The sequence below is a fragment of the Vulpes vulpes genome, chromosome 2 (assembly GCF_048418805.1).
Source record: "Vulpes vulpes isolate BD-2025 chromosome 2, VulVul3, whole genome shotgun sequence".
Classification (NCBI taxonomy): Eukaryota; Metazoa; Chordata; class Mammalia; order Carnivora; family Canidae; genus Vulpes; species Vulpes vulpes.
In genome coordinates, this window is record NC_132781.1 from 100245246 (window position 1) to 100269938 (window position 24693).

Sequence of the window (24693 nt, forward strand, 5' to 3'; positions counted from 1 at the left end):
TTAAATACTTTGATTTCTCTCTCTTTTAAAAGATTTTATTTATTTATTCATGAGAGATACACAGAGAGAGGCAGAGACATAGGCAGAGGGAGAAGTAGGTTCCCTTTGGGGAGCCTGATATAGGACTCGATCCCAGGACCCCAGGATCATACCCTGAGCCAAAGGCAGATAGATGCTCAACCACTAGCCACCCAGGTGTCCTGATTTCTCTATTTTTTTTGTTGTTGTTTGCAAAATATAAGACTGTTTATTCCATTTGCAGTTGATATACAGAATGAAAAAATATGAAATTAAGTCAACGATTTGAATTTTTTTAAAAAATAATTTTCCTTCATGTAGAAAAAGTTATTTGGAAGTAATATTTTCCACTCCCTCTTATGAATAATTTGTCATTTTATCTGTGCAGACTTTACATGCTATTTTGCAGGGCTTGCATTTCATCTGCTCGAGAGACCGTACTACCTTGCCCTTGTCGGTGATGAGTGGTCGGAAGTGAAGCCACCCTTCCTTGGCAGCATCGCTGAAAACCTCTGAGGAAGAATCCTTCCTGGACCCAGAGTCTTCTGATGACTTCTGGCTGTCTAAGATCTATAGAAAAAGCCAAGAAAATAGAGTAAGACACCAGCTTTTTCCTTTATCAACATGTGCCCACTAAAATTGCTTTGCTGAAAAAAAATCTTTAATATTCCAAATGAAGGACTATTATTATTTTTTAAAATATTTTATTTATTTATTCATGACAGACAGAGAGAGAGAGAGGCAGAGACACAGGCAGAGGGAGAAGCAGGCTCCCCCATGCAGGGAGCCTGATGTGGGACTCAATCCCGGGTCTTCAGGATCACACTGCGGGCTGAAGGCAGCACTAAACTGCTGGGCCACCGGGGCTACCCTGAAGGATTTTTTAAAAAAAATACTACCATTATTAATTACATTAGAAAAATTTCTAGTCTTACTGAAAAAAAAAAAGCAAATTGGCTACTGTCATTTTTTAAAAGTTGTCTGCAAGAATTTTTAATCATTAAAAAATAATGGAAATAGTAGAATTTTTCTGCTCCCGAGCTCATATGTTAATGAGAAAAGACAAATCAGAATTAAAAAATACAAAATGATCAGACTATGATTAGTGCCATTTGGGAAAGGAACACAGAGATGCAGTAACAAGTGACTGCATTGTAGCTAGAAGTTGGTGGTGCAGTGGCAGGGCCTCCTGAAGAAAGAATATCTGAGATGAAATGTGGATGAAAAATTTTTAAAGGGGCCATCTATGAAAGGTCAGGAAAGAGAAAAGTTCAGGGAGAATGTATAGCTAATGAGTAAGTATGTTTACCATTATCATTTTATTTTATTCAATTTTTAAGATTTCATTTGAGAGACAGAGAGAGGGAGCAAGAGAGTATGAGCAACCAGGGAATGAAAGCAGGGGGAGAGGGAGAAGCAGACTCCCAAATGAGCAGGGAGCCCGACCCAGAGCTTGATTCCAGGACCCTGAAACCATGACCTGAGCTGAAGGCAGATGCTTAACCAACTGCGCCACCCAGGTGCCCCTTACTTTTCATTTTAAATGTTCACTGGGAGAAACAGCTAATTAATAGATTGTTTAGGGTCTTTTAGGCCATGGTAGAAAGTGTGATGGGAAGTGAATAGGTAATGAATCAAAGGGGTAACATTATCAGATCCCAGTTCAGAGGTCACTCCTCTTGCCACCTGAAGAATGGATTCTCTACCCATCAGAAAAGGTGTTACTGTAGGAATTCAAGTGAAGAATGATGGTGGCTGGGCTTAAGTAACTTAAGTGAAAATAGAGAGGAATGTAAAGCTTCAGGGTGTGTCCTGGAGGTAGAGTGGATAATACTTGATATGGGGGTGAGGGTGAGGGAAGAAGCAGCAAGGGTATTTCCCAGATTTGGGCCTTGAACAACTGAGTGAAGTAGATTTAGTGAGATGGGGAAAACTGGTGGAAATATGGCGGGGGTAATCCAGATCTCTTTGGCCATTAAACGTTGACTGCCTGTTAAACACTAACATAAAGATGTCAGCCTCAATGAGCTGCAGTCCGGGGAAGAAGCCAGGGCTACAGTATAAACTTTGGGAGACTTCTGGATAAGATCATGTTGGCAATGAGGGTAGCTAGAGAAGAAAGAGGGTCAGAACCAGTTCTAGACATTCCACCATTTTAAATATTGGGCAGAAGCAGAATGGAAATCAGCCGAAGAAAATATTTTAGGAAGGGAGTGGGAAATTGTGTTTGAGACTACTGAAAAGTCAAAGAGGTTAAAAATAAAAGATAAACATTAGTTTTGGAACTTGAATGTCATTAGTCACCTTAGCGTGAACAGTGTCAGCCTGGTGTGTGTTAGTTGAGAAAGACATGATGTGAGGAGGTGAACAATTTTTTTCAAGGAGTTTTAACGTGAAACATGGAAGAGAAGATAGGCATAGGAAATAGAGGTAGATGTGGATTCAAGGGAGGTTTTTTTAAAAATATATATAGTAAATAGTAGAATGTGCTTATATGATGGTGAATGAGCCACTGGCAAGAGTGAATGAGCCACTGGCAAGAGTGATTCTGCAGAGGAGAGAGGGATCTTGAGAAAGTGAAAAGTGACTGAATCCAAAGAAGAAATGAGGATTTAGGTTTTTCACAGAATCAGGTTCCAGATACACAGATATTATGAGAACATGAGTAAGGAGGGCAGAAACTATGGGCACAAATGAAGATGGCTAACATTTTTGGGGAATGTAGAACAAGAAAATTCCTGTCTAACAGCCTTTGGTGTGTGTTTTCAATGAAGTATGAGGGAAGAGTAGATGGGAGAGGACAGGAAGGTGGAAGGGAGGCCTGAAATAATAATTTTGAGGAGAGAAAAATATGTATTCAACAAAATACAGGATTGCTGGGTAGTTAGATTTTTGGCTGTAGACTGATAAAGTGAGAAAAATCAGCATGATGTTTATTATATACTTGAACATGTTTAGAAATTAGAAAAGAACACATAATACATAATATGTAATTAATATTCCAAATGCACCTGAAACTCACAGAATATAGGATAATAGAAACAATTCCTTATGAAGAGCCAAAGTAAGCAAAGGTAAATAGAAACACTGATCATTTGCTGATACTTAAAACATACTGAATACCAACCTTGATTCCCTTCAGGCTAGAAACGTGCTTAAAGGACCTGTTAGAAAAAAAGCACATAAATATTTGCAGTAAGTGCATAACACCTTAAAGATGTAAAAACAAGTTGACCATTACAAATAACCTTTCAACGATAAGCTGACATTTTATCATCATCATGTTAAATGTTCACTGTGCAACGCAAATGAGAAAAACAGCTAATTGTATAAAGTACTGACACTTTTGATTCCATGATCGAAGTTTCCTTAGTGGATCTGGTACATTAAAATGGTCTCTGCATGAAGTGTGAGATTTTATCCTTCCTTTTAGATGAAAGAAAAAAAAAAACTACTCAGGCTGAACACTGAGCTTTAGAATAAATTATTAGTTAGCCACAGTCACAGTGCTCTGTTAAGGGTTCCCACGGTGTTAAGGATTGATAATGTGGCAGGAAGAGTGTGGTCAGAGCCAGTCCCAGCCCACCACTCCTCCCACCAACCACATTCCGGATGCTTTGGTTTGAGACCAGCTGCTGCCACTGAAAAGGTTTAGGGCTTCTGAAGATAGGCTTGCTTTAACAATTCAAAATAATTTAACTTTGGGGGACAAAGTTTTTTTTTTTTAGATTTTATTTATTTGACAGAGAGAGAGCACACAAACGGGGAGCAACAGAGGGAGAGGGAGAAGCAGACTTCTCATCGAGCAGGGAGCCTGGGGCTTTATCCCAAAACCCTGGGAGCATGACCTGAGCCGAAGGTAGATGCTCAACCACTGAGCCACTGGGTGCCCCAAAAGATTTTTTTAATTCAAAATTCATTTTAAGGAATTTAGAACTATAAGATGTGACTAAAGATGGCATTTCCATCCCATTTCAAATCACCCCAACAAGATAGCCAGAAATAGCTATGCAAACTCCATCTGCAATAGTATCAGGAGACACTGTAACTCTGAACCACAATATAAATATACGTAAATGAAGATGGGTGTTAAATGAGGTGAAGGAAAGAATGGATACAGAATAAGGACATCACTGGTTGCATATCTCAAACAAAACTGCAGTGCTCCCTGAGAGGTCAAAACCTCCCCGTGTTTGGAACAATGGGAAACAGGGTGCCGGGGCTGGTGACAGGAGCCTCACTCATCACCATGGATATCAGGGATATGAAAAAGAAAAAAGGAAACACGCAGTTCTGTTATTTTTGCAGGAAGCAGTATGTGGCTTCGTGCAGGGTGAAGTAGACTCTGAAATGTGGTAGTTAATGCCATCTTTTAGTAAGGAATAAGTAAAGGTTAAAATAGCTTGGAAATTCAACATTTTGAATTCCTATTGGCTTGGACCACTGCTCTGGCCACACCTCACACAAACTTCCCGCATGTAGTTGGTCCAGGAAGAACTGCTATAATTGGAATATAAATAATCATTAAATGGAAGCTTCAGAGAATCTATACAAAAATACTCTGATAAAAAAGATTATTTGGGGCACCTGGGTGGCTCAGTGGTTGAGCATCTGCCTTTGGCTCAGGTCATGATCCCGAGGTCCTGGGATCGAGTCTCATATTAGGTTCCCTGCTTCTCCCTCTGTCTATGTCTCTGCCTCTTGCTCTGTGTCTCTCATGAATACATAAATAAAATCTTAAAAAAAAAAAAAAAGTTCTTTGACCGAAGATTCAAAATCATAAAATGTCAATGTTCCTTAATTTTATAAGTTAAAACACCATGTCACTAAAAATATCCATAAAAATTTAAGAACTAGAAAATTGACTTTAAAGTTCAAATAGTAAAATAAACAAAAATAGCCAGGAGAATTCAGAAAAAACACAGTCATGAGAGAACAGTTCCATCAATAATAAAAACATAATAAAACCAATGCAATTAGGGACGTCTAGGTGGCTCAGCAGTTGAGCGACTGCCTTCAGCCCAGGGTATGATCCTGGAGACCCAGGATCGAATCCCACATCAGGATCCTCTGCGTGGAGCCTGCTTCTCCCTCTGCCTGTGTCTCTGCCTCTTTCTCTCTGTGTCTCTCATGAATGAATAAATAAAATATTAAAAAAAAAAACCCACTGCAATTAACGGAATCTGGTGTACATGAGTAGACAGATAAATCAACAGAACAGAATGGAGGCTAAAAATAAAACTATATATACATATAATAATTTAGTATTTAATAAAGATGAAATATCAGTGGGAAAAATACAACATTCAATAGATGCTTTGGGCACAACTGATACTGGAAAATATAAAGTTGGCCTTTATTTCACTAATTGAAATAAAATAAGCTCCAGGTGAATCACAGTTGTAAATATACAAAAAAAGACCAAAAAAAAAAAAAAAAACCCATAAATTTGAGAGGCAAACATGGAAGAGTTTTGTTGTATTATGCAAGAAAGGCTTTTTCAATGACTCAAAATCTGAAGGCCATTAAAAAAAAATTCTAAATTTGACTGCAAAGAAAAAGTTTGACATTTTTGCACAGTCTAAAAAAACTTAAGAAAATCCAATGAAAAATACTGAATTGGGAAAAGACTTGCAACACTTATCTCAGAAAAGAGCCCTTTTATAAAGAGCCCCCAGAAGTCAATTAGGAAAAGCAGTTGGGAAGAGCAGAAGACATGAACAAGCAGTTCATGGGAAAATAGAAATCTCTCTTAAATATATATGAAACAATGTTCAATTAACAATAAGAAATTTTCAAATAAAAACTATAATGTGAGGTGGCTCAGTCGGTTACGTGTCTGCCTTTGGCTCAGGTCATGATTTCAGGGTCCTGGGATGGAGCCCCACATGGGACTCCCTGCTCAGCGGGGAGTCTACTTCTCCCTCTGCCTCTCTCCTCCCCCTGCTTATACTCTTTCTTAAATACATAAATAAAAATCTTAAAAAAAAAAAAAAAACAGAAGCAACAACAAAAAAGCTACAATGTGATACCATTAGATTTACAAAAACATCAAATGTTAGGTAAATGCTGTGCTGGTGAGGAGCAGAGACTTCCGTACACTGTTGGTGGGAATCTGGTTTGGTATAAACTTTAAGGAGAGTGGCTAACAATACATATTAAAATAAAAAACACACACCCTCTTGATGTAACAATCTTTCTTCCAATTATACTCACTTATATACTAAATGAACTATATACAAATATAATCACTGAAGTATTGTTTGCAGTAGCATAAGATTCAATCTAAATGTCTATTTATAGAATATAAATTGACAGATATATATTAGTAAAACTATTCAATAGAAAATGAAACAATCATGAAAAAGAGTGAGCCGGGAATATACACACTGGATGATCTCCGCAATCAGTCATTTGTTTAGCATCTATCATTTGTTTGTAAAAATAATTAGGATATGTAATACACACATATAAGCCGAAACACGTGTATGTGATTTTATGCAGAGAATAGCTCAGGAAACAGTAACATAGTTATGTCTGAGAAGAGATCTGGGTGGCCAGAGACCTATAGTAGCTGTGATTGTTTAATACTAATATTTTTTGCATTATGTTTGTGTATTACCAATTTTTAAATATTAATGTTAAAAATTCAACTGCATATATTACTGAATAACAACTTTATTTTTTTATTTGCATTTCTAATGTTATAAAGTTAAAAGTATAAAAGAAATCATTAAAATTCAGTATTTATATGTCAAAGTCTGGCCGAATACTGACAAATATTTAAGATGATATGCTTGAGACTTACAATTTTGCATCTTCTCTGTAATCATCCAGGCCCTCATCATAGGATTTTGATCTTTCGGTCTTTGAGCTGGGCTGGGCATCGAGGCTGGGAGGTCCGACAGATTCTGTAATTAAAAGCCAACATTTAGACATTTGCAAGTGGTTTCCAGATCCTTTTCATAGTGAGATCAGTTTGTCATAGCATTCTAAGTGGAAAACTGAGAAAGAGAGATGGTTTGCATAGCCACTCACTGAAACGTACCCTGGTCATGGGAGAGCTGGCGACGAATTAAAGGAGCCGACGTGGTGAGGCTGGGTGGGACCATTGCTATGGAGGGTGCCTGGGGTGCCTGGTGTGCCTGAGGTGCCTGGGGGGTGGAGGCTGAGATGACAGCAGAAGCAGGGATGTGTGCAAGGTCATGATCAATGCTAGGGCTTGTTGGTTCATCTAGAAGATAAAATGAAAATAAATATTAGAGGGATGCCTGGCTGGCTCAGTCGGTGGAACATGGGACTCTTCATCTCGGGGTTGTGAATTCAAGCCCCACACTGGGCTTAGAGCTTACTTAAAAAAAAAAAATTTTTCAGAAAAAAGATAATAGGTATCAGAATGCCAAATGGCCTAATTATTAATAATCAATATTCACTATTTCTTAAAAAAACAGATTTAGATTTTAACACCCATTAAGGCACCAATAAATAATAAAAATCTTACATAGTTATTACTCCAGTAATTCCAAATAATTCTGAGAATGTGGTCTAAGAAATTAAATAAGTTGCTTCCTCTACCAAACAATTAATACTGATTAACTGATAATCAAGATACTAAAGTTTATAGGCATTGAGAACCTGAACCTCTAAAAGTGGAATGATAATCTTGTACCACCCTAAAAGAATTATTTTCCCAATTTTAAATGTCTTACACATCATTTCAGGAAGTTAAGCAAGCAACTTGGCTGAGGCTTAACTTTCAGAGTATCAAGTCCTAGAACCTCCCCATGCACAAACTCACAAGTATATCTTCAATTTTTGAAGAAAAATGAGAAAGGACAATTTATGGCTTCCAGAAAAAGTTTATACATTATGAAGACCACTGCTATAGATGAAATGTTTGTGTTCCTCCCAAAATTCATGTTGAAACCTAATCCCTAATGTGACAGAATTTGATGGTGGGGTTTCGGGAGCTGATTAAGTCAGGAGGCGGGAGCCCTTATGGATGGAATTAGCACCCTTACAAAAGAAGTAGCCTGAAAGAGCTCCCTTGACCCTTCTTCCATATGAGGAGACAACTTCCATAAACCAAGAATCAGGACCTCGCCAGCTACCAAGTCTGCTGGTGCCTTGATGTTGGACTTCTAGCCTCTGGAACCATGAGAAATAAATGGTTATTGTTTAAGCCACCTGGATGTGGTATTTAGTGGCCCGAATGGACTGAGAGAGCCACTGGTGGTTTGTTTGGCACTTTTGTGCAAATCAGAAATAGGTGCCGTCTTCCCCAACCAAATGTAGGCCCAGGCCTAGAGGAAAAATCCCCATTTGCCCCCTGGTATCCCTGTAGAAACATAGATATTTTAGGTGTTACAAATTTTAACTTTCTCAAAAGCCTGTCACTACCTGTCAAGAGCAGAAATGCATATAGGAATGCATATGCATGCACGCACAGTAACAATAGCTAACACATTTATAGAGCTTAGGAAGTACTAGCATCATTCTAAATACTTAAAATATATTTTCCATTTAATTCTTATGAAATTCTATGAAGTAAGTACTATTTTGCAGATGAAGAAGTCAAAACAGACAGGTTAAATAACTTGTGTAAAGTTACCAAGCAACAGGGACACAATGTAGACCCAGAGAGTCTGACACCAGAATTTATGCTCTAAAAGTATAAATTATATTTTTGCTCTAAAAGTACAAATGATATTTGTTTTCCAAACTGGTGAGTGATAGCTCTGTTCAAAATTCTTATTCTTATAAAAACATCAAGGATTTAAATTCTTATTTTCTAGGCTAGTAGAGTATAATTTAATGGAATGCCAGAACTATATTTCCAAAAATCAAATGCTCTAAGTCTTAGAAAATCATAACGAGGGGCACCTGAGTGTCTTAGCGGCTGAGCATCTACCTTTGGCTCAGGGCATGATCCTGGGGTCCTGGGATCAAGTGCTGCATCAGGCTCCCTGCAGGGAGCCTGCTTCTCCCTCTCCCTATGTCTCTGCCTCTCTGTATCTGTCATGAATAAATAAATAAAATATTAAAAAAAAGAAAATCATAACAAAACCCTTTATAAAGAATATCCTATAATGACAAGACAGGGTTTTGATTTCTTGATTTAAAAGATCAAACTATTTTAATTTTGACCAAAATCTAAGGCTGCTCTATCATTTTAATGGTTAGCATTTTAATCAAGGTGACTAGTAATGATGCAAAATTATAACATTTATAGCTAAAATCTGTAAATTATGACTATCTTAAGCTTATTTTATGTTTTTACAAAGTCTTTAAAAGCAGCTCTTTATATTTAAGCAATAGAAAACATTTTTAATGGATGCCTGGGTGACTCAGTGGTTGAGTGTCTGCCTTCAGCTCAGGGCATGATCCCAAGGTCCTAGGATCGAGTCCCGCATTGGGCTCCCTGTGGGAAGCCTGCTTCTCCTTCTATCTATGTCTCTGCCTCTCTCTCTGTGTCTCTCATTAATAAATAAATAAAATCTTGGGGGAAAAAAAAGGCATTTAAAAAAAATTTCACTATGAATCAAGTTTACTAAGTATATAATATCATATGTCGGTGAGCATGCAATTACTCTTTTTTCAAAAGCAAGAAGATAACTGACTTTATATCTATTGAATAAAGATAAAAATTTAATTTTACTAAAGATTACAGTGTTCTTTAAAACTATCATTATGATTTAAATTATCACAAATTAACCAACTTTTCCAAATGATACATGTGTATGAAGTCAGTTGGGTCTTATGGGGTCTGCTTGGGCCACCAATCTGTTATGGATTCAGAAGCATGGATATGAACAGGAAAATACCGTATTCTTGAGAAATTATTTGATGTGTGTAGCACAGAGAGTATTAACAGCAGGAAAAGGCTTCTGTAGAGAAAACATTCACAACTGTAGTGTGCAATACATGTGTCAAAGAGTGTCTAGGAGATGCCATGGGATAAATCTTTCAAGAAAATTTTAGGCCTTCCAAAGTAATTTTAAAAATATTTGTATTTATTTATTTAAAATTAAATATCACAGAGTGAAATTCAAAATGTTCATGATTAAGCATTAAACAAAATTTCAAAGGCAAATTTTTTATGACTCTTGACTTCCTAGAGGTATGCATTCAATTTCTTTTGACTTACTGCATTTTGGAGGAAATTTCTTTATTTCACTGGGTTGAATTCATCTCTGCTTTAAGTGGATGTGTGCAAAAAGGCCTGGGATAGACAGCGACCTGCTCCAGGAAGCAAGGGTGAATGGAGGTCTGGGCAGGAGGCTAGCACCCTGGGCTCCCAAGCTTCAGTCCTGTTGCACTCTTTAGAATAAATATATTTACTACTATGTTAAAGACAGACAAGGAAGAGCTAGATATACTTTTTAAAATACAAAGAATTACATTACTTCACATTTATGAATTGTACTTTAATAAATCCAATTCTTCATTCCCTGTAAAAATGTGAGAACTTTTCTATTGTGTTAAAAGTACCATCGCTGTTGTAATGATTAGTTGGAATTTTAAAATTCTAATCTTAACACATGCTTTCATTATTACCTATGGGTAGATTACGTACAAACAAGAATAATTTAGGCTTATCTCCTTTTCCAATATAAGAAAATGAGTACTATTTAGTTGTCCAAAGAGAAAACAAGTGTGTAGTCAGATTTTCAACTGATTTCTATATTTTTAATAATCAAACTTAAATATTATGTCAGACGAAAATAATCATCTTTGTCAAGGTATGTCACATATTATGTTATGACATTAGGTAACACACGCAGAACACACCACTATCAAGACTGTAAACTTGTTCTTATCAAGTGGCATAATCCCTCCTCATGGTAAACTTAACTACATAATCAAAGAACTGACTGAACATTGAGGCCTTAATTTATTTTATTCACTAAAAGCCCCACAGCTCTTCACAATAAAGAAAAGGTGGAGAAGACACTGAAATTGTATATACTCAAAGTGATCACTGATTCTTAATCTGTGAAAAAGACAGACCTAAGTGTCCAAAAATTTTATTGGAAAATACTGTTTTCCAAAAATAGATAAATAACTAATTCCCTCAGGAAATATATACTCCATAATTCAATGTGGATTTTTTCCAAAGGGAGAATACTATAAGTTACTATGTTTAAACTGATTATTCATTCATTGTTATCTTTTATCAACTAAAATTCTGGGGGCACCTGGGTGGCCCAGTAGGTTAAATGACTGCCTTCGGCTCAGATCATGATCCCAGGGTCCCGGGTTCAAGCCCCACATCACCCTAGCTCCTTGCTCAGCAGGGAGCCTGCTTCTCCCTCTGCCTCTTTCTGCCACTCCCCCTGCTTATGCTCTTTCTCTCTCTCTCTCTCTCTCTTAAGTAAATAAATAAATAAAATCTTTAAAAAATGGAATAAAATTCTAGAAGAACATCTATAAGATTTCACATATCAAGAGAAACACAGGGGCGCTTCACTGGCATAGTTGGTTAAGTGTCTGACTCTTGGTTTCGGCTCAGGTCATGATTTTAGGGTTCTGGGATCAAGCTCCGAGTTGGTCTCCATGGTCAGCAGGGAGTCTGCTTGGGATTTTCTCTCCCTCTGCCTCTCACCCCACTTCTCTTCCTCTCTCTCTCTCTCTAAAATAAATACATATTTTAAAAAAAGAAAAATATAGACAGGTAAAAAATCAAGGAAGCATATGGTGAAACTTTACATGTAACTCTTAGAATTAATTTTCAAACAACAAAGAAAAAAATGGAAGCCTTAATACATACTGAGAGCTCTTATAAATAGAAACAACTAAAATCATAACAGAAGAGCAAAGCACATAAAAAGACAAATCATGAAAGAAATACAAAAGCCTAATAAAAATGTGAAGAAAACCTTGTGAAAACCTAACTACTAATGAAATAATAAAATGAAACCAAGTAAAAATAGGACAGCCGGTTTTCATCTCTAACCTGGCAAATATTTTCATCTCATGATATTTTTATCCTATTTGTTTCTCTTCATCTTCTGCAAGATGACTGCAGAGAATGTATGATGCTAGCTGCCCATCTCTATCTTTGGGGTTCAGTGGGGCTTCTGTGGGTGGGCATATGCACAAGGCATGACCCCTCCTAAGACCCTAGTTCACTGAGTTCACAGTGACTGACTAAGGGTAAAGAATCTGATCTAGTCAGGATAGATCCAGTCTCTCCATCAGATTTGACATATGGATACTGAGAAAAGCACGGTCTTTCTCTTCCAATTCCTCAGAGAACAAGAACTGTAAAAATCAGTAAACTGAGTTGCCAGCCACCATCTTTTCTACCATGTGGAGAAAAAGTATCTGAAAATGAAAAAAGCAAAGCTGAGAAAAAGATACACAATCTTGATGCCAAAGCACTTGAGTATTTGGATCTAGCCGTGTACCCTACTAGGTCTACCCCCAAAACTTCTTCACTGTAGCTAACACTCCTTTTTGGCATGAGCTAATATGATAAAACTTTCTTTTTTTTTTAAGATTTTATTTATTTATTTGAGAGAGAGCAAGCAAGCATGAGGTGGGAGTGGGGCAGAGGGAGAAGCTGACTCCCCACTGTGCAAGTTGCTGGATGCAGGGCTCCATATCCCAGGACCCTGGAATCATGACCTGAGCTGAAGGCTCAACCAACTGATACATGCAGGTGCCCTGAAAAAACTTTCCATCAGAGACTCCTAAACGGCTCAGTGGATCAGAGACTCCTGGATGGCTCAGTGGTTGAGCCTTTGGCTCAGGTCGTGATCCTGGGGTCCTGGGATAGTTTTGCATCAGGCTCCCCACAGGGAGCCTGCTTCTCCCTCTGCCTTTGTCTCTGCCTCTCTCTGTGTATCTCTCATGAATAAATAAAATATTTTAAAAAAAACTTTCTATCATTTGTAACTGAGAGAATCTGACCAACACAAAAGTAGAACACCATGTTTCTAGTTTGCTTTCACCAACAAGCATTACTCGTTGTAAGACCTACTGTCCAGGGATCCCTGGGTGGCACAGCGGTTTAGCGCCTGCCTTTGGCCCAGGGCGCGATCCTGGAGACCCGGGGTCGAATCCCACGTCGGGCTCCCGGTGCATGGAGCCTGCTTCTCCCTCTGCCTGTGTCTCTGCCTTTCTCTCTGTCTCTGTGTGACTATCATAAATAAATTTTAAAAAAAATTAAAAAAAAAAAAGACCTACTGTCCAGTTGCTGCAGATTAGAACAGAGCAAAAAGGGCCTCTTCTATAATGAGCTGGGTTATGAGGAATCTTTCTCACAGTTCAAATAATTAAAGCATGCCATCTGTAGTTTGTTTTAAAATTATAGTTGAGAATCATTTTATAAAACTCAGTGAAATTGGTGGAATTTTTTGCATAGACTAGAGCTAAACAGTTCCTCAGAGTAACTTTGCTTTTTATTTCACCTCTGCTAGGAAGAGGTAATCCTACCCCCTGCCCAAATAACACTGTTAAGAGCATAATATTCAAAGATGGGATAAACTATATTGCAAGAGGAGGAGTACATTTGTATAAGTAGGAAGAAACAGTGACTAATGTCAAAGTGTGTATGTAGGGCCCCCTGGGTGGCTCAGTCAGTTGAACGTCCAAACTCTTGCTCTCAGCTCAGGTCTTGATCTCAGGGCCATGTGTTCAAACCCTGCACTGGGCTCCACACTGTGTGTGGAGTCTACTTACAAAAAAAGGTATATGTTTCCAAAACTACATGAAGGTGTGTGCGTGTAATTTTTACTAAACATATGTACAGACCAAACTGCTTCTGTTCCAAGTCCACAAGAAGGGACATGCACTACAAATGACCTGGAAAGTCAGTCTAAACCTCAAGCAAAATACAGGTTTAAAAATCTTTGAGATTTTTCCTTATCCTTAAGGAAAAGGAGAATAAAATAATGCTAATGGATTCTTTATCTTAAAAAGAAATTAAAATGGGAAACTTGTTCATTCTACTTGCCTTCTAAGATAGACTAATTTAAATCAAAGGAGATGGATACTAGTTCTGTCAGGTGGAGTTCTCTTTCCAGTAGGCAAGCATAAGCTCTTTCTTATGTATTAACAAGTAACAACTGATTAATCTTTGGTCATACCACCATTTTGTTTTGTTTTTAATCTCATGCAACCACAATGAAATAAAGTCATTCTAAAATACTGAACTCCTAGGCAAATTTTACTTAACCCTATTAATGGCAATACCAGTTACAGAACATCAGGTGGAAGAGTTTTGGGGTTGGTGAAAATGACACCCTCAAGAAATGACACACACCTTAAATTTAAAAGGTATGGTTAGAAAGAATGCTTAAAAAAAAAAAAAAGCCACTAATCTATTAACACCCAGCAACAGATCTCTACTTACTAAAACTCTTCATTAGTTATGAATAGAGCTTTGGAAACAGTAGGTCCAATGAACTTTTACAGAACCTGGTAAGGGATGCCATCACCCGGTTCAAATAACCCCTTTTTTATTTTTAAGATTTTATTTATTTATTCATAGATACACACAGAGAGAGGCAGAGACACAGGCAGAGGGAGAAGCAGGCTCCATGCAGGGAGCCTGATGTGGGACCCGATCCCGGGTCTCCAGGATCACGCCCTGGACCAAAGAAGGCGCTAAACCGCTGAGCCACCAGGGCTGCCCCAATAATCTCATTTTTTATAAGAATTCAACTCACTATCATAATAGGAATTATGAATACACTTCTTTAGTAATCAGTTCAATAACATGCATTTAAGTAAATATTTGGCTCCGGGAAGGTCATTTTGAGATTTGGGGTTATTTGAATAACCAAAAATCTAATGCTGTATCTTCCTATGTGATAGACAATTTTTTCTTTTAAAGATTAGGAAGTGAGGGGATCCCTGGGTGGCTCAGCGGTTTAATGCCTGCCTTCGGCCCAGGGTGTGATCCTGGAATCCCGGGATCGAGTCCCGCATCAGGCTCCCTGCATGGAGTCTGCTTCTCCCTCTGCCTGTGTCTCTGCCTCTCTCTCTCTGTGTCATAAATAAATAGATAGATAGATAGATAGATAGATAGATAGATAGATAGATAGATAGATTAGGAAGTGAGAATTCTGAATGTTCTGCAAGCTTGCTATACCCTATTGGTGCCCAAGTGAAGGGAGCAGAGCTGTAAATCCAAGAGGAACTGTTGTGACAGGAGAGACTGGAAAGGAGGGAGATGAAATCGGAGCTGAGGCAGGAACGTGTGTGGTCCCATGGTCAGTGCTGGGGATAGTCAGCTAGTTGGCAAGATCGCGCCAAGTGTATTTGCATAGCAAGTGCTCTAAATTTAAAGAAGGCAAGGGGAGGCACTACTTTTAGATTTACCGCAGATAACAGTTCCAATTACTTGGCTAAATTTCTGCAGTCCCACAGATGAGACAAGTTAATTCCATGTTTTAAGATTTTGTGGGTCTGCGTGTAGGGGAGGGGTACCTGTGCATGAAAACTGGCCCAGCTTGCTAGCTGACAAATGCAGGAGGTATTATTTTCAAGAAATCTGAAAATTACTTTAAAAATATTTCATAAACACTAGGTACCAATTTCATCACCAATTTTTCTTTCACATGATTAATTTTCACACTGAAAATAAGCAAGCTATTAGGAAGGGGAAGACTGGGCAGGAGGTCCTATCTTGTCAGACTATGTGAAAGCCACTTAATTTTCCTGGATATTAAATTCATTACTTCTGAAATACAGAAACTGGATGAGGATTATCAGAAGGGTCAATTCTAGTCAAGAGGCCTACAATAATAAATCCACTAAAGGTGCAAAGTTACCATTTGTGAAATAATTTAAAATACCTTTAGGTTTTTCTAAACCAGGGATTTGTTACGGGATTTTGAAGTTTGGATTTATTTTAAAAACCGGCAGATGTAGCTGAGAGTGTAGTTACTATTAGATCTGTTTTCCACATTAAAGAATCAGCCTAAAGTCTAGAAAGTCTAATGTAGGGAAACAATTCCATAGTTTTTATAGGTGCTAAGGTAAAATTTTTTTCCCTAAATAAATCAGCATAGTATTCTATAAGTGTGCTACAGGTAAACTTGAAATATTTTAGAAGAAAAGCTAATGCTACTACCAAATGGAAGGTAAATACACATATAAAATTATTCCATAGTGAATAGTTTTTTTTTAACAGACTTGGAACACATATACTTATTTACTGAAAAGATACTAATTCAATCTTGGGAAGTCTGAGTTAAGAATGGGGAATACTGAATGCAGAAATATTTTTTAGGTTAAGCTTTAAAAGAGTAAAAGGCCAGGATTGATTGATTGATTGATTGATTGATTTTAAGAATTTATTTATTTGTTTGTTTGTTTATGACATACAGAGTGCGGCAGAGACACAGGGAGAGGGAGAAGCAGGCTCCCTGCAGGGAGCTCAATGTGGGACTCAATCCCAGAACCCTAGGATCATGACCTTAGCCAAAGGCAGACATTCAAACACTGAGCCACCCAAGCGTTTCAAAGCTAGGATTTAAATTTTAGCACATATGTAGGACATTGTCCAAAGAATATGAGATTTGGAGCCAATAGATAATCAATTCTGTCAGTTACCTGCTGAGAGACCATGAGCAAACGACTTAACTTTCCTTTTCCATAAAGTAGCTTATTTACTTCTCACCTAAATTCTCCCAGCTTGTCATAGGATTAGTACATGAAATACTTGGTAGGTTATAAATTACTACAGAAATTTGTGGATTTTGTTGTGGTTGTTATATTAAAAATGAACTCCACATCATTACTCAATAGAAGCAAGAATCTCTAAGCTTAAGTGCCAATGGAGTCACATCTTGTGGGAATGCAGATATAGGAAAAAGACTGTTAAGATGATGAGTATAATTTTTGTCTTTATAGGTTAGTTGTTTTGTAGAAAGACTCAGTATGTTTAGTATAAAGAGGCACTGGGTGCTCCGTGCATCCCCTATAATATCACTGCTGGCATCAGGAGACTAGAGCCCCCAGAGAGAGAAGTTGGGTGAAGGGTGGCAGTTGCCCACTCCCGTTCTTTTGGGTAAATTTCAGACACTGCAATTTAGCTATAAGTCTCACAAGCTTTAAAACCTCTAAGTTGGTTTAAAATGGCAGGACCAGTAAGGCTGCACCAAATGAATTCTATCGTACATTGGCTAACACTAAGTACATGCATATGGTCCAACTTTGGGATGAGAACAAGGAGTATTAGAAATATGGCAGGAAAAAGAGAGGCAAATGCATTTGAAATGAAATCTGAGTGTGGGTAATTCAGCTATAGTTTCTTTATATTGATAATTATGAGTCATATAAAGAAATGCATAAACTGAGATTGTAGGATATATCTGAAATCCTGCTACTAAATGTCAAATTAATTATAAACTCATTATTCATTTTGTGTTTCTTATAAAAGAAGTAAAAATTTATTTTCAGTACTTACTACCAAGCTTTATAAACTGCATGTAGGGGGTAAACAAAACACTGTCAATGACTGATATTCCTTATTTAAAAACAAAATGGTTTATTTTCTTCATTTCTCTAAATCTTTGTGAACCAAAAGAAATATTAGATATTAAATGTGTAACAAAGTGTTTGAAAATTTTCTTGCTGTAAGACATACCATTTGCTCTGTATTATAAATAACTAAATAAATGAATTAGCTCCATTCTCTGGTATTTGGGGAATAAAGCAAAGGCACTTAATTTTTTTTTTCTGCACTAATCTATAATGTTTTCAAATGACAAAAAATAATGATTAAAATTACAGAATATAAGATTCTGGAGTGTGATAATGCAAAAGCAAACCTTAATTTCTTTCCTTTTAAGTGTTCCATGAGATAGCATAAAGTATACTCTCTGAAGTGTGTTTTATAATATGTTAAACAAAGATACTCTAAATGAAAGGATTCATGGTCAAATACTTCTGAGAAAAATTGTATTAGAAAATATACCTAGGGGGTGCCTGGGTGACTTAGTTTGTTGGGCATCTGCCTTTGGCTCAGGTCATGATCCAGGGTCCTGGTATCGAGGCCCACAACGAGCTCCCTGCTTAGCAAGGAGCCTGCTTCTCCCTCTCCCTCTGCTTGCCACTTCCCTGTTTGTGTGTGTGCTCACTCACACACTCTCTCTGTCAAATAAATAGAATCTTTAAAAAAAGAGAGAAAATATACCTAGAAAATATATATAGTAGTATGTTAATGATTCTAAGAGTCCCATAGTAAAGACAAACAAAACTTGTTTAATTATTTAAATCCAGCACTTCTCAATTTGATCACTGATTTTTTTCTCCTTAATCAAATGGAATTCATGTTCCCAGAAAAATACACTGGGAAACGCTGCAAACAGTCTCTTTTACTCCATTTCAACGCTGATATCTATTCTATTTTTATATTTATAGAAGTTAAATTATTATATGTATATATAATAATGACAAAAAAAAACAGATTGGAAAGAGAAATACCTATGGGTCAGGTAACACTTTAAAGCTCAATAATAAAAGGAGGGATCCCAGGGTGGCGCAGCGGTTTGGCGCCTGCCTTTGGCCCAGGGCGCGATCCTGGAGACCCGGGATCGAATCCCACGTCGGGCTCCCGGTGCATGGAGCCTGCTTCTCCCTCTGCCTGTGTCTCTGCCTCTCTCACTCTCTCTCTGTGACTATCATAAGTAAATAAATAAAATAAAATAAAAATAAAAGGATTTCAAGATTTATTAAATTATGGAACTTATACTGAATGAAATCTAAAAGTTCTTTTATTGATTGGCTCTTTACCTATTCAACAACATAGTCTCTAATAAGTATTTTTTGGACTTCAAGGATAGAGTAAAGGATTTTAGTTAATCGAAGACCTAAAAGGTTTTCACAGTAAAAAGGAAACTATAATTAAGCCAAAGAAATCACACTTTTTTTGATATTGTTTTCTAAAACTTAGGTAAGTACTAATATTCTTTCCATGCCTTTATTTCAAATGGTATACAATCTTATGAGTCATTAAAATGTTGTAAAAACTCAGGAGGCATAGCATTATTCCACCTGAGGGCCTAGAAACTTTTAAGAGTTTTCACATAGTGAAATAAATTCTGTGTTTGTATTTCAGCTTTTTTATCCTGCCCTATTCCACTGGTTAAGGTATAACTGGCATACTACAGTAATTAAATTCTATATATTAAAGTTTTAGGAGGTATATATAATATTGTACTATGAAGTACTTAAAGTAGAATCTGATCAGAACTAGTAAGTGAGCATTTTTATTTTGAATGTATAAACAAAATATTTTAATAATTTCTCTATATGTGTATAGAATTAAATAGATTTTTATTTTATACCTTAGCTGATGTTCTCTCTTTAGTAATAATCAACTTGTTGATCTATTCAAAGGATTAGTAGATAATCATGAAAAAATTAACAGATACAGCTAGCACATTTTTAATTATTCCAATATAATGTGGTTATGTTGTTCTTATTAAATAGGAAGAAAATATGCCATTATTCTGGTAAGATCTCATAGGCTTATCAAATACAGTTACAGGTTGTAGGGACATTTATAAAAAATCATAAAACAATCACTAGTCCTCAGTTACTTTCTTTAAATATCTAGATGATGTATAAGATTTCATTTATGGCAAAGTTCTATTCTCTGTACTTGGATTTAAGGGTATAGATATAAATGAGTAAAATTTAGGTTGAGATTCCCCACAGTGCTTACAACTTGAATACATCATATTTATAAAAAATATAAATCACATAGAACTTTCTCAAAAGCTGGCTCTGATAGTGTTGCCTGACAATTCAATAGCTTGAGATTTAAAAAATTTCCCTAGGTAAGAAAAATCCCAAAATGTTGCTCAAAAAGAAGCACATTATCCTATAAAATTATAGAGCACTATTCATGAATTTTTGGGAGTAATGGCGCAAGTATGAGTCCGGCCTTGGCTTCCAAAGAAGGCCCCTGCATCACATAGCTCCAAGGGGCGCTCTTCATAATAAATCAATATAAATGGTGCCCTCCAGAGCTGTGCTCTGTAAGGAGGCTGACTCAACCTGCCAAGTGTCACTTTAGGGAAGTTATTTAGCCTTTCAATAGCTTAAACTTCTCATTATTAAATGAAGGTAATACTAAGGACATATAGGATAATCCTGTTAGATTATGTGTTAGAGCTGCACAATAACTATAATTTTTTTATTTTGAATACATTTAACCATCATCTCAGAAATTATCATTAGTCTATTATTTCAACCAATATTTACTGAGTGCCTTCTATATGCCAGGAAGTGTTCTAGTTATTAAGGCTACAGAAGTGGACAAAAAGATCAAAAAGCCTGGCTCTGGCATAGCTTATATTTTAGCTCTGCAGAGAAACATGTATTAAAAAAATATATAAAACAGGTCAAGCGGAAACAAGTGGTATGAAGATAAATAAAGTAGCTTAAGGGGACAGAGAATGTCAGGTTCTGTATATGTGTGTAGGGTACCTACTTCAGATAGGTTGGTGAGGAAAGGCTGTTTTGATAAGGTAATACTTGAGCACAGACCCAAATGTAGTGAGGGAGAATCTTGTGACTCTCTGTGGAATGTGTCCTGGAGCTGTGAACAGGCAGTGCCAGGGCCCTGAAGCATGCCTGGCATACTCCAGAAGTGCAAGGAGGCTAGGGCAGCTGAAGATGGAACGCAAGTACCTGGAGGACAGGAGATGGGATCAGAGAGGTGGAGTGGCCTTGTGGAGCCTATCACAGAGGGCCCTGTAGGTCACAGCAGGATTTGGGATTCTATTCTGGGTTACAAGGAAAGTAAACAGAAGTTCTGGTCAGAGGAGTGGCATGACCTGATCTGCATTTTTAAATAACCACTCTGGCTACATTGTGGACAATACCCCTAGGACATGTGGGGGCAGACTAAAGCCCAAACCAACACACTAGCTAGCTGTTCTACACTGGGGCACATGCTTGTCTTTTAAGTAATTTTTTCAACTCTATACCAAGATCTACTCTAAAACAAAGTAATTTGACAATGAAGGGGTCTCTTCATTCAGCCCAAAGAAATAAGAAATAATAAAAGTAAAAAGCACTGCTTAAATGAAAGGCTGATTATTAATTATGAAAACTGTTCTACTTGGCTTTTGATTCAGATGCATCATCAACTAGGTGCAATTTGGTTTGCTGAGTCCCTTGACCCCAGACAGTGGGAATTCGTTTCATGGAAGGAAGGAAGGAAGGAAGCAAGGAAGGAAGGAAGGAAGGAGAAAGAAAGAAAAAAGAAAAGAAAAGAAAAGAAAAGAAAAGAAAAGAAAAGAAAGAAAGAAGAAAAGGAAAGGAAAGGAAAGGAAAGAAAGAAAAGAAAAAAAGAAAAGAAAAGAAAAGAAAAGAAAAGAAAAGAAAAGAAAAGAAAAGAAAAGAAAAGAAAAGGAAAACTGTCACTTGAAATAATTTTTGAGGGTAAAAGCTTATGGCTCCGGTTTCAGCATAGCTCAGGAAATTGAGGACAAACGTTTCAAAATCACAGCTAACGTTTTTGTGCCCACTGCACTAGAACTAATACCTTGCTGAAAAGATGTGTAAAGCATTTGACGTGGCAGCCACTGAGTAAAGGGGAGCTTACCTATGAATGGGATGGATGCCAGCGAATCCCCAGGCGGGCTGGTACTCGAGGCCTTCCTTTCCTCCATTCTTTTTATATGGACCTCTCGGCGTGCATCATTAGGCAGCCAACAGGTCGTGTCTGACCCGGTCTCCTGGTCATTTACTGCCAAGATGTAAGACTGATGCCGTAAAGGCTGTGGTGTCTGGCGACCCGATGGGGGTTTTTCTCTTAGGACGACAGTTTCTCTATTATCTAAGGTATCTGCCTCCTGAATTTCGGCCTCTCGTAAATTTGGATCTTGATTTCTTTGAGGGACCGAGACTTCAAGATCCGAAGCGCCTGAGTTCTCACTGGTCTGAGGGACCGGCTTCCCAGAAGTTCCAGAAGAAGAGGGCGCTTTCCCAGGCTCCACCTGGTGATCGGGGGCACTTTCGGTTCTAAGCCATGTCTGCTGATTCAACAGACTGTTCTGATGCAAGTGATTTACTGGTCTTTGGTCTTTGACAGAAACAAGTGAGTTCTGGCTGAAGGATGGTTTTGTGACATGCGGAGAAGGCGCTTTCAGGGAATTACTCCGGACTTTCACAAGAGGTGACCTGTCTTGTGAAACCCCTCGAGGCAGTGACATTCCACAAGTAGTCTGAAAACTTCTGTTGGGCTGTAGTGTTTTCAGATCTGGTGGCACTTTCTTAAACTGAGACACAGATCCCACTCCTCTGCCGGTCACTCGCCTGTTGTCAGAATTAACGCTCGGAGCCACGGTAAAACTTGAACCTCGAAAAGACTTGTGAATTTCTTGCTGCCTGGGTCTTTCATAAATCCCTCGCCTGTCATCCTGTTCTGTAAATCCACTCCACTTGTAAGTCTGCTTTCGTTCTCCATTCGAATCAGGTATCTGACTTTCAGAATTGACATTTTCTACGGGTTCACCCTGTCCCTCGATATAATCCCACGAACGAGTTCTGTGATTGCTAAAACTAACAGATGAAGATGCCAGTGCCCCTTGAGATGCACTTCGTGGACAATACTTCATTAGCACAGAATCCTCCAGCCTTTCCTGGGACACACTGCGCTGCCGGATCTGAACAGACTGGGGCACTCGATCGTGAGAGGTGCTTCGACGTCGTACCTGCAAAGTACTGCGGTTTGGTACCACCTGGTTATAATCTGTTGTGCTCTGAGACGCTGCTCGTAAACTATCTAGCCTTTCTTGAATTGTCCTACAACCTATGTGCAATCGTCTGTTATCAATATACTCTTTGTAAGTTTTATAGTTTTTCCAGTCTATGTGCTGATGGGAATTCGGAGAATAGTGATTAACAGATACAGAAGGGGAATCCACAGCTTGAGGTCTACTGCTTGAGATTCCTTCCGAATGTCCACTGTAATTGGTGGATTTAAGTAACATTCCCGAAGGTTCCAATGACCTGGAGCCTGCAGTCTGATGAATTAGATGGGCAGTGGGAATTGATGATGATGGTGATGTGGTCCTTGACACTGTTTTCAAAGAGGTCTGCTCATTTAGGCCATACCTCACCTCTTCGGTTCTATGTGAAGGAACTGTATGGTTGTTTCTATTAGTTAACAAATCTACAACCTTCTCAGAAGGTACAATGACAGTCCTTACACTTTCATTGCAAACACACACTGCTGTGTTCGATTTTACAACATCTGTTGGTGATGGAGGCACTTGTATTTCCATTCTGTAGGCCCTGCCAGGTTGTGTCAGTACTGGTGTACTGGTTTGCTGTTTGTTCGATGATGAATCTGGAGGAGATATTTCAACTGGCTGTGCCATGGCTGAAGGGGCAGACGGCAGCCAGGGATAGCAAATTGGTGGAGGTTCGGGGATATTGCGGGCATTACCACTGTAGGCTTCATTGCCTTTTAGGTAGGCATCTTGCGAATACGCCTACATGGAAAGGAGGAAAAAAGTGTCATTTAAGATTTATAAGACAACAATTTCCATTCTTGCAATGGACTGTTTTACTTTACTGTGCCCTATCTTATTCCTAAATGACATTCGCTAAAGCAAGCATGCAAACAAAACATAAGGATGCTCCACACATTTAGAAAAGGGCTAGTCTTTCAGGAATCAAATAAATTATAGAATTTGCAACAAATATAAATTACAACTGCCTGTTTTCTCAAAAGATTAAAACACACCAGTTTTTCCCCCAACCAATTAGAGATAAGCCTTGTTGCTTCTAAAATCTTCCCCATTCAAGTTTTATGATCTTTCAGCATTTGACAGGTTAAATGGCTGCCAGATAAAGCTCAGCAAAAGAAGATTTTGATCTTTTGCCAGAGTGAAGGCGAAGATATTAAAAATCTTAACCAAATACATTTTCACTCTGAGCACTACTGTTGGGACAAATTAATTATAACATATTGAGCAATGTCTTGCCAATTAATGCTTACTGAGTCCTTAAAAATAATCCATTCTGATTAAATTAAATCCTAAGCCATGCTAAATATTTTAATATTTAAAAGAGAAAATATGTATGTTTAAATCGAGCATGTAAATTAAAGATACAAAAATATGAAACAAAGGAATTTATCTTCCTGTACATAATTTTTTTTGTTTTAAGCTAATGCAAAATTATATTGAATGAATTTATTTGGTCTCTTTTACTTACTATAATGAAACATTTCTCTATTACTAACAGGCAGGCATGCAGTTCAAATGATCTTTTATCCATTATTTATGAAATTATCCAGCAATGTATTTCAAAACTTCAAAATAACTGAAATTAAAGGCAGAGATGCAATAAAACAAAACTAATTGATGGAACTCAGGACTAGGTCACATCTGAGATAGTGAGGTGTGGCATCGTGTTACATATCCTCTCCTAATCAAAACAAGCTTAATTCACATCTATCATCACATCCTGTCTTTGCATTAGATAGCTTGCAAAGCTCAAGTGCAGCCACAAACATAACAGCAAAGTACCAGGGAAAGAGAGAGGGTGAGAGACTTTAAAAAAAAAATCCACAAACAGGTAAATGTTATGTTTTAACATCAGTTATGCACAGGATTCAAAAGAAAACCAAACATGAAAACAAAAAATAAAGAAAATCAGGTATCACAAACACATTCTGCAAATTAGTAAGATTAA

At 37.6% G+C, this 24693-nt stretch overlaps 1 protein-coding gene across 12 annotated transcripts in view; it reads right to left on the bottom strand.

Annotated features, from left to right (window-relative positions):
- The window catches only part of ARHGAP21 (Rho GTPase activating protein 21), a 137648-nt gene that overhangs the window by 17422 nt on the left and 95533 nt on the right, over positions 1–24693 (bottom strand). For all 12 annotated transcript variants that reach the window (XM_072749404.1, XM_072749399.1, XM_072749400.1 and 9 more), the window contains 5 exons: positions 21593–23486; positions 7067–7252; positions 6827–6929; positions 3146–3182; positions 463–588 (listed from right to left, as the gene is read on the bottom strand). In XM_072749404.1, coding sequence (XP_072605505.1) covers positions 463–588; positions 3146–3182; positions 6827–6929; positions 7067–7252; positions 21593–23486 — 2346 coding nt within the window. The remainder of the gene's footprint in view (positions 1–462; positions 589–3145; positions 3183–6826; positions 6930–7066; positions 7253–21592; positions 23487–24693) is intronic.